The sequence below is a fragment of the Sinocyclocheilus rhinocerous genome, unplaced genomic scaffold (assembly GCF_001515625.1).
Source record: "Sinocyclocheilus rhinocerous isolate Xijiao unplaced genomic scaffold, SAMN03320098_v1.1 scaffold113, whole genome shotgun sequence".
In the NCBI taxonomy this organism is placed as follows: Eukaryota; Metazoa; Chordata; class Actinopteri; order Cypriniformes; family Cyprinidae; genus Sinocyclocheilus; species Sinocyclocheilus rhinocerous.
In genome coordinates this window covers 1,561,765-1,572,298 of record NW_015646846.1, presented here as the reverse complement: position 1 = coordinate 1,572,298, position 10,534 = coordinate 1,561,765, and the positions used below count along the sequence as shown (strand labels likewise).

Below are 10,534 nucleotides of genomic sequence, written 5' to 3'. Positions count from 1 at the left end.
TTAAATTAAAATAAGCATGTAACGACCACAAACGGAGGAAAATAGCAGAGTAAAAGTACCGATACATCACTTAAAATGTACTCAAGTAAAAGTAGAAGTACACAATTTTTAAACTACTCAAAAAAGTACAATTACTGATAAAAACTACTTAATTACTGTAACGTGAGTATTTGTAATTCGTTACTTCACACCCCTGCACTTAATGTTATGCAATACTTTTCTAGAGGGTTCCAGAATTCTCTTATTTTGCACTTTAATCACATTCACCTTTCATTCTGTTTGTAACAGCTGCATTGCAGGCACTGAAGCGTAAGAAGCGCTACGAGAAGCAGTTAGCTCAGATTGATGGCACCCTTTCTACCATTGAGTTCCAGCGGGAGGCGCTAGAGAACGCTCACACCAACACCGAGGTCATCAAGAATATGGGCTTTGCTGCCAAGGCCATGAAAGCTGCCCATGACAACATGTGAGGAGCTTTTCTTCTATTATCAGTGTTTTCTTCCCTTTTTGTCTCTATCAGCCTCACTGCAGCAAGGTGTTGGGTTTATGAGATCATAAACAAGTTTAGCCCCCTATTTAAGTTTAACCCCTAATGGGATTCTGTATGGTACTTTGACATAGGATATATCTAAATTATGTGATAATATATTTGCAGGGTATCATAAAGTTATGGTTCTATATCCTGCCTGTGTACTTTCAGGGACATTGACAAAGTGGACGAACTTATGCAGGACATCACAGAACAGCAGGAGCTGGCACAAGAAATGTCAGACGCAATCTCAAAGCCTGTTATGTTTGGGGAGGAATTTGATGAGGTAAGCAAACTCCACAGCCATGATGATGCTTCACCTGCTGAGTTTTTGGGAGATTTCCATGTGCTTTCACAAAGGTGCCGTTTACACCCGCTGTTAACGTCTGCCTCGGGTGAACCGATCACAAGTGGACAGCACTGAATACAGGATTAAATGGGACAAGTGCATTTGTGAGGTGCTCAGGAAGGCATATCATCACTTGCATTTGTGTTATAAATGCTCATACAACAACATCAAAGGATTAAACACACAATATTTGTGCCAAAGAAACGTTTTAAACCTGTTAGGTGCAGCTTAATTCGAGGAAAAAGTCCCAAAATGTTTGGGGTTGGTAAATTTGTTTTTTAATGTTTAAAGTCTCTTATACTTATGCTAAGGCTGCATTTATTTGATCAAAAATACAGTAAAAACAATAATATTGTGAAATATTGTTACAATTTAAGGGTGTATTCACACCAGGAAAGTCCACTAGTTCACTTGCTTTGGTCCGGACCAAATACAATGTTGATTTTTTTTTTGTTTGTTTGGTGTGGCTCGCTTTCACACTATCCTTTTTGCAAGTGAACCAGAAATTGTAAACAAAACCACATGTGTGCTAAAGGTCATCCATTCATTGGACAGAAATTCTCAAGCGTACCAGAGTTCGTTTGGACCTCTTCAGCTGGGTCTCGGTCCGGTTGTTTGGTCCGCACCCGAGTGCAATTGCTGTATTCACACCTGCCTAAAAGATCCGCACCAAGTGGGGAAACAAACTTGAGTTTGATTCAATCGAACCAAACAAGAAAATAACTGTGGTATGAAGATGTTTTAAAATGCAATTATTTCTATGATGGCAAAGCTGAATTTTCCATTTCTCCCAGTGTCACACGATCCTTCAGAAATCATTCTAATATGCTGATTTGCTGCTCAACATCCATTCATTGGACAGAAATTCTCAAGCGTACCAGAGTTCGTTTGGACCTCTTCAGCTGGGTCTCGGTCCGGTTGTTTGGTCCGCACCTGAGTGCAATTGCTGTATTCACACCTGCCTAAAAGATCCGCACCAAGTGGGGAAACAAACTTGAGTTTGATTCAATCGAACCAAACAAGAAAACAACTGTCTGGTATGAAGATGTTTTAAAATGCAATTATTTCTATGATGGCAAAGCTGAATTTTCCATTTCTCCCAGTGTCACACGATCCTTCAGAAATCATTCTAATATGCTGATTTGCTGCTCAAGAAACATTTCTCATTATTATCAATGTTCAAAACAGTTGTGCTGCTTAACATTTTTGTGGACATCATGATACATTTTTTTTTTCAGGATTCTTTAATAGAAAGTTCAAAAGAAGAACATTTATTTGAAAAACAAATCTTTCGCAACACTATAAATGTCTTTATTGTCACTTTTGATCAATTTAATGCATCCTTCCCAAAAAAAAAAAAAAATTATATATTAGTATTATAGCATTATTAGTATTATAGTAGTATTATTATGTATTCGTATATATATATATTAATCATCCCAAACCTTTGAATGGTAGTGTATTAACTGATGTACATACTCTAAAATCCAATCACAAGTGGTCACATTTGAGATGCATGTTAATACTGGGTATAAACAGATGTTGTGTTGTTTCAGGATGAGCTGTTAGCTGAACTTGAGGAGCTGGAGCAGGAAGAGTTGGATAAGAACCTTCTGGAGATCGGAGACAATGTACCACTGCCAAACGTGCCCTCTACATCCTTACCTGCCAGACCAGGTACTAAACACGCACACACACACACACACACACACACTCACACTCACACACACACACGCGCGGTGTTTGGAAACATAAGTCTCCTGATATCATCTAGTTTTGTTTTAGACAGTTCTAGTTTTTGTAGTTTTAGTTCAAGTTTTTGGACAGTGTGACATGCCAACTGCATAAGCTGATGCTGAAAGAAATGTGGTGTAGAAACAATTTTTACTTAGAAATTGCTAGTAAATTGAATGGAACATAAAATGTTTATGTAAAAAAAATATATATATTTTAGGTAACGCTTTAATTAAAGCCTTTATGTATAATGCATTATAAAGGTATTCATAATGTAGGTTGTAATGCATTATGTATTTTTATAAATAATTGTAACCAAAGTTAAAATGCATTATAATATGTAATGGTTTGTTTGTCATGTGGTTTAATGCATTGTACTTTCTAAAGGTGTAACATTGAATAGATAAGTATTATAATGTATTATAAATATGGTCACAATTATTCATGAGATCATACAGTTCATTATAAGTTGCATTACAAGGCATAATTAATGCATTAAAACTACTTTTATAATTCATATATTTAAAGGCTTTAAGTAAAGTGTTATTGTATTTTCTTAGCAAACCTACTATAATAGTTGTTTTATTTACTTTGAAAAATAGTGTATGTGATTGTTTTAATAGTTGAAATTGTTTGTAAACAAATAACTTATTTGAAAAACTTTTTGGACAATCATAACCTTAGTATTACATTGTAAATTCAATCAGTAAGATGTTACTTCACATGTTACTAATATTATGTATATGATTCAAATCATGGCATATTAAGTAGGTTCTGGTCATTTTGATGCTGCAAATCGCTCTTTCAGACTCCTGCAAACGTGATTATAATGGCCTTGTATAAAATGCAGTTCTTGAATGTCTTTTGTGATTGCAGCAAAGAAGAAAGAAGAAGAGGATGAGGATGACATGAAAGACCTGGAGGCGTGGGCTGCCAATTAATGCTCCCCGAAACCCATACACACTATACAAGGCATAAACCTCACCAAGATACCTGTTACTAAAGGACCTGGAAGGACTCTTCAGTATGTTACAGTATGACGTCTTTGTGTCTAAAATAGGTTAATATATAAACACGCACGAGAAGCAAACAAATACATGAATGCAACTGCTCAAAAAAGATTATAAATCTCCGCTAGGCTTACTGTCAACACACTCATCTAAGAAAGTCTGAGATTTTGCCTCATTTCTCCTCATCTCTGGATTGTTCAGACATGAAAAAGGCTTGTTGTAGATCAGTGTTTGTGTGTTCGGCACTCCATTGCCTGTAGAAGTAGTCATATATTTTCAAACTTCCATCACAAGGAATCCTCCGCTTGGTCCGAGAAACCAGAAAGCCTTTGCACGCAGGGGAAAGTGTCTGTAACGATCTGTCGTGTTTTTGGAGAGAACATGTGGTATATATTACCAATTCATTTGTTCACAAGTTCTGTTAAAAGCACTATAAGCCCCGTTTGATTCCGTGCATCGAGCATTTCAGTGCAGGTGCTTCCCACGTCCAATATCCGTAGTGCCCACGGGACATCCTATATCAGCACTTAGGCTTTATGAGTACAAGACTTGCTCTCCGTTTCGGGACTGAGGTGGGCATGAAGGTTTGAGGATCCACCTCACGTTTGAGTGCTGCTGCAACAGTAAGACTTTTACTGTACCTTGCATCTCTCTTTAATGGCATGACGGTTTACGGTCTCCTGACAGAATGGGATGCTTATATGAAATAGGTCTCTTCACTCAAGAAACGTGTACTCTATTTGAGATATTTCAGAAATACTGGCTCGTGATTCTAAGATATCTTTACACTAGAAGTGGTTTCTTAAACTGAGTGTTGTATTAGGGGGAAAAACAACAAGGTTTGTTGTAGATTTCAGACTGCACAGATTCATTTAATATCACGCTTTATTTTACAGAGTGCACTATTATGAGGCTCTGGTTTTATCCATTTTCCTCTCTTGAGAGTCTATAAAACATTTGAGTATTGAATATTGAGATGTGTGAGAAACACTAAACACATAACTATGTTTATTTATCCGGCTCAGAACATTTCATTCATGTTGTTTATTGTTTGTTTGTCTTTTTGACACTCTCATTTATGCCTTTCAACCTTACACCTACATTAAAGTTTTGCCAGATTAACACCTCTCTGGATTTGGATTTGCGCATTAAATGTTTCTTTCCATTATTTGCCTAATATTTCTTTATTTATGCGCTTCAAAGCATCAGCGCTCACCTTGAACATGTGTTTTTGTCTACTGAATATTGAACATGAATTTGTAGAAATAGTGTCCAGGCAGGAGGACAGAGAGTATACTTTTTATTTAAAAATACCCACCGGTCCATTACATGCATACAGTCAGTAATCTTTCAGAGACACCAATGGAATATATGATGGTGCTTTTCTGTTTCTTTCTTGCAATGGAAAGGAAAATGAAGACTTTGAAGCAACATGCTATGATCTGTAGTAATGCAAACTGATTTGTACAGAATGTGAAAGACGAAGCTTTAATACATTTGTATGTTGTCATTATCTTGTAGGTGCTGGATTTATCATTGTTATATCATTATCGTTATAATATCTATTATTATTGTTATTAAAATATTTTGACTGAGTTTCTGGTGGTCCTCGTACATGAACCAAAATGAGGCTTCAGCACAGTACAAACTTACCTGGAATAAATGGTATTTCACAATATTACTGTTTTTACTGTATTTCTGAACATATAAATGTACTGTTTGTGATCATGAGACTTTCAAAAAGCATTTAAAAAATATTACCAACCCCAAACTTAGTTTAAGTAATAATCTACCTCAACATTTAAGTCAGTTGCACGATTCTGACCTTATATTGTCCACTAAAACATTTAATAATTTTATGATTGACAGGGTGTTTAGTAAATCTGTCAATGATATGTAAATCTTAAGTCTTTCAGGTTTAATTTCACACAAAACCACAAACCAGACAATTTTCACATATGGGGATAAACATGGGGCATATTTTCAGGACATATTGAATGGATTTTATACAGCCCTAGTGTTATCCAAATAACCCAAGATAACCTCCGTTCAACTGCTACTGTTCATAATGACTCTAATTTATTGGGATTTTACTAAGAAAAATTTATTTCCTCTTTTTATATTGCTTTGTTTCTAATGGAAAGCAACTCAAACTTGTTTTGTCAACATATTCTGCTTTTTAAACTCGTTTTAAATTGAAATATTTATTTTAAAAAGCACCTTTCTTCTCACAAGCTCAGATCCGTCCTCATGATGTTAAATATTAGTAAAACACAAAAGCAAGTTGAAACTTGTAGCCTGCTGGTATATTAACCGAGATCTCCACATTCCAAATGATATTACAAACCTTTAACCACCGTGGATTCTCATTGGCTATCGTAGCAAATGAACACGCCCACGATGGTTTATTTAGAGCGATAAGGCGGGGAATATTTCGGCCAATGAGAAACGAGAGGCGGCATGATCTCATGAATATTACAACAACCGGTTTGTTCACACTTATATTCAAGTTCACATAAGAAGTTACCTCCTTCTGCACTTTCTCGGGTCCACAGCAGGGCTCAAGACCAACCCATATCAGGCTTACCTAACGACAGCACAGCAAAATGTCAGAGAAGCTTCCATTCAAAGTTGGTTAGTATAAGTTTATTTGATTATTGACTTTAGACCATGCTCGATGCTGTTACAAAATCATGCAATCATGTTTTTACCGCCAATGCTAATTAGCTAATTCCACTCTGACGATTTCTTTCTAATAATCTCTCTAATAGATTCTCTATAAACTATCAGATTCTCTGCAAAAGGGTGTTGGGTTGTATTTTTGAGCGAGCATGGATTGTTGCAGACCTTCAGTTGCTAGTGCTTCTGTATCACATGGCAGTGGAGGCGTCATTGTCAACGCTACCTTGCGCGAGACGCACTATTGCAAACCCACCCCCATAAAGTCACTGTTTGCGCACTTAATATGTCTAGTGTATTATTACAGCCATTTCATGGTTACTCACAAAGTAGTATATATGATTTTATATCTAACACCTGTCAAACAAGCTAGCGTGGTTCCATTCGGGAGACGTGAAGAAGAAAGTTTGGAAGTTGTAGTTTTTTTGCGTGCACTGTAGAATCTCCTCCGTATGAGATATCCTGCGCTACTGGACTACATTTCCCACAATGCAGTAGTCGAACGAGCCGCCACTTTTCGTTGATCGTAGTCGTTCGTTTTTGCGAATCGGTTCTTTTGAACAGTTCGTTTAGTTCATAAAATGGCTCAGCTGCTCTTTACGTCATCACGTGGACCCTGACACTTTTCAACGTTCAAATAAAGACATGTTTGAAAATATTGCTGTCTAATAAGGTTTTTCAGTCATGTTTTATTAATAACTGTTAATAGCAATTGTATGTATCTCAGTCAGAACATAGTCATTTAGAGCCTAAATGTGATTTGCATATACATTAAACAATATTAAACTTAATTTACGGGCTGATTGATTTATTTATCTACTGACTGAAAAGTATTTGCACTGTTTACTTTTTAATAAAACTAGCTACGTTTCGTTTGCATGCTACTAAACGTAAACATATTTCCAATTCTTCTCAGTGAAACCCTCGGCTCACTCCAAATGGTTTTGTGAATCAGTTCAGTCGATTCATTGAAAAGGTCCAGCTCAAAAGAACGGTTCCTCTGCTCGTGGTTGACCAAAAATGAATGGCATGCGCTTAAAAGGTGTATTTTGAGTTAAGACCAATTAAACGCACTACGTTCATATCTTCGCTGTTGTTTTTGCGTCGCGTTTATTCGCACGTCAGCACAGTTATGGTGACCGTCTGGTGCAGATAAGGCACAAGTAATTCAATAGTAAATCCAGCTGGATTTTGCTCCCTAGTCTTAGGAGATCAGAGTTCAGTTTTTCAAAATCAGTGAATGAAATGTCAAAGTGCACACTTATTTATTAATAGCCCATTCTGAAGGCACATTACACGGTTTCCATGCTCATTGGAAAACCTGGAAGTAATAGTAGTGGGAAAAGTATGGGAATTAGTAACATTTTAAGTCATGGAAATTGGAAATTCACTTGGCTAAAACAGCATCTTCATGTTAAACTAAACAAATACTCTGAATTGTTGCCCTGATCTTGTTGTAGGTTAGTGGTCACTGTCAAAAATGTAAATGAAAAATGCCTTTTCTGATCGAATACCATTTTCTTTTGTAATTACATATTTGTTTGGCTACTGAATACTAGGGCAGATGTGTTTTCCTCCATGTCTGCAGTTGTAATATCCCTGGTAATTAATTATAATCAGTGCAGACTGAGAAATGAATATCTTTTGGGTTGCCTATTGGTTGCTAAGTGTGCATATATATCTTAGCAAGTGTGCATGCTAAGAAACCAAGCACCATCTCCTCAACCAGTTCAAGACATGTTAGGTATGTGGTTTTAGGTGTCATCTGTTGAATTCCTATTCTAGATGTCAAAATATGAGCCTGACACTTCAAAGACTGCTTTAACTTGCATGTTATAATGGACATGTATGTTTCTTGGGATTTGTAGTTATTATTTAACTGTGCTCTCAAATGCTTGTGCAAAAGTTTAGACAATCTGTACTAGTTTGACTATTTAATTGAATCATTCTTTCCGTTTGCTGAATTTAGCTTTAGTTTTATGCATAATCTGTTGTAATTTTCTCCCTGTTCAGCTGACATCAGCCTGGCTGAGTGGGGACGTAAAGCCATCGACATAGCCGAGAATGAGATGCCGGGTCTGATGAAGATGAGGGAGCTCTATGGCCAGACCAAACCCCTGAAGGGCTCTCGCATCGCAGGCTGCCTGCACATGACTCTACAGACCGCTGTGCTCATTGAAACCCTGACCGCCCTCGGAGCTGAGGTGAGGATGCAAATGCAAAACCATTAAAGAAATAGTTATTACTCAAAAAACGAATTTATATCTGCTCTAAAAAATATCATTTTGCGCTAGGCTTGATGTTATTAGATTATGAACTGTCTTGGTATGGAAAAGAACTGCATTAGCGTTCTTTAAAATGTCATCAAATTCTCAATAGCTGCTTTAAAATTCTCCTTTTGAGTAAATAATGACACAATTTTCATTTTGGAGTGGAATATTACTTTAAAACCATTTAAAAGTAGGGTTTAAATTTTTTAAATTCAGCAATTACTGAACGTGTAGTACTTCTTTGCTGCTACTAACAAAAAGTAATGCTATTGCTATATGGTTTTTTTGGGTCAGTAGCTTTTTCTTGTTGAAATAGATTAAAAATTGTACTATTTTATTAGTATTTCATATAAATACTGTTTTTTGAACTTTCTATTCATCAAAGAATCCTGAGAAAAAAAGTCATGTTTTTTTTGTGGGGGGAAACATGAAGCAGCACAACTGTTTTCAACATTGATAATCATAAGAAATGTTTCTTGAGCAGCAAATCAGCATATTAGAGTGATTTCTGAAGGATCATGTGACACTGATGACTGGAGTAATGATGCTGAAAATTCAGCTTTGATCACAGGAATAAATTACATTTTAAAGTAGATTACAATAGGAAACCGTTATTTTAAATTGTATTAATATTTCACAATATTTACTATATTTTTGATTAAAAAATGCAGTCTTGGAGAGCATTAGAGATTTTTAAAAAACCTTACTGACCCTGTATGCCATGGTATTCTTTGAAACATAAATACGATGTTTCATATTATTACAACATTATTCCGTAATTTTATCATGGTATTACCACAGTACTTTGTTTGGAAAGGGAGAGTACCTTCACATTTCTTCACATTTTTCCTACTACTAGATGGCTAACCTTGCTGTCTGACTCAAATGCATCATTCTTCTTATCCCCTATTTCCTCTGTCAAACTGGAATTTCCCAGCCCAAGGCCATATTTCATCCAAAAGGTTATGAAACTAATGAATGAAGTCTGTACAAGTCACATGATCTCATTCCTTCTCCTTGATCTCTGTGTGCTCCAGGTCCAGTGGTCCAGCTGTAACATCTTCTCTACGCAGGATCACGCAGCGGCAGCCATTGCTAAATCTGGCGTTCCAGGTAACAGGTGTTGGTGTGCTAGACTGCTGTAATCCTGCCCACTGTTTGCTCTAAAGCTGCGTAATCTAATCTAGATAAGGAGAACTCCGAGTGCTCCATGCTGGGTAAACCTAGAATCAGCACAAATGGGTTTATTCTTTAGATTTTTGAAGGACTAACATGCAAGAGTGTTCAGGCAAAGATAACTTTATCAGCTTCATCATTCCAGCTTTCGGTTGATGAAAGACTTTTCCCAAGCAGTTTTTAAGCACTGAAACCTTGCAAGGGCTACAAGCTAAATGGTTTTTAGTGGTAAAAATGTTAAACCTTTTATAAAAGATTGCAAAAACATTTGTCTGACAACATCAAACAGATTTTTAGCCTGTGCTTTTCCGGTTTCACATGTAAAATGCCTATTTTAAATCTCTTCTTAGGCAGCGCTCCAATAAGCACAACATGCACATAATATTGTAATAACACATTAATTGGATCTGTTTTTAGTTAGATTCAATTGCTTGTCAATACTTTTAAGTGTAGAATGAATTCTAAATATATTTATAATCAACATGTCTCTCTCTTTGTCTGCTGTCTTGGATGGATTTGTTTTTCACTGATCACAGTGCATTATGAGATTGCCCTCTCCACAAAGGATAAGCCTAAGTGCAGTGCTGCCTAAGAACTTGGCCTTAAGAAGGTATTTTAGTTAGCGGCATAATTATGCTGACAGCCAGCTGTAATCGCTTTCGTGTCATGACTGAGATGCATTAGAATTCTGCTCACTAGTTCACTATTTAGTTATATTAGAAAATGTATTTAGACCTTTATACATAGTTTTTTTTTTTAGACTAAATTCCAGATGCAGCTTATAAGT

The 10,534-nt window shown here is 36.3% G+C and overlaps 2 protein-coding genes across 3 annotated transcripts in view; both read left to right on the top strand.

Annotated features, from left to right (window-relative positions):
• The window catches only part of chmp4ba (charged multivesicular body protein 4Ba), an 11,124-nt gene extending 5,989 nt beyond the window's left edge, over nt 1-5,135 (top strand). For both annotated transcript variants that reach the window (XM_016512302.1, XM_016512301.1), the window contains exons 2-5: nt 289-466; nt 701-815; nt 2,435-2,555; nt 3,489-5,135. In XM_016512302.1, coding sequence (XP_016367788.1) covers nt 289-466; nt 701-815; nt 2,435-2,555; nt 3,489-3,553 — 479 coding nt within the window. In that variant the 3' untranslated portion in view covers nt 3,554-5,135. The remainder of the gene's footprint in view (nt 1-288; nt 467-700; nt 816-2,434; nt 2,556-3,488) is intronic.
• Nucleotides 5,136-6,120: 985 nt separating this feature from the next.
• Nucleotides 6,121-10,534, top strand: part of LOC107708051 (adenosylhomocysteinase A-like) — a 19,808-nt gene continuing 15,394 nt past the window's right edge. The window contains exons 1-3 of the mRNA XM_016512198.1: nt 6,121-6,256; nt 8,315-8,505; nt 9,609-9,684. Of these exons, the coding sequence (XP_016367684.1) occupies nt 6,229-6,256; nt 8,315-8,505; nt 9,609-9,684 (295 nt within the window). The 5' untranslated portion in view covers nt 6,121-6,228. The remainder of the gene's footprint in view (nt 6,257-8,314; nt 8,506-9,608; nt 9,685-10,534) is intronic.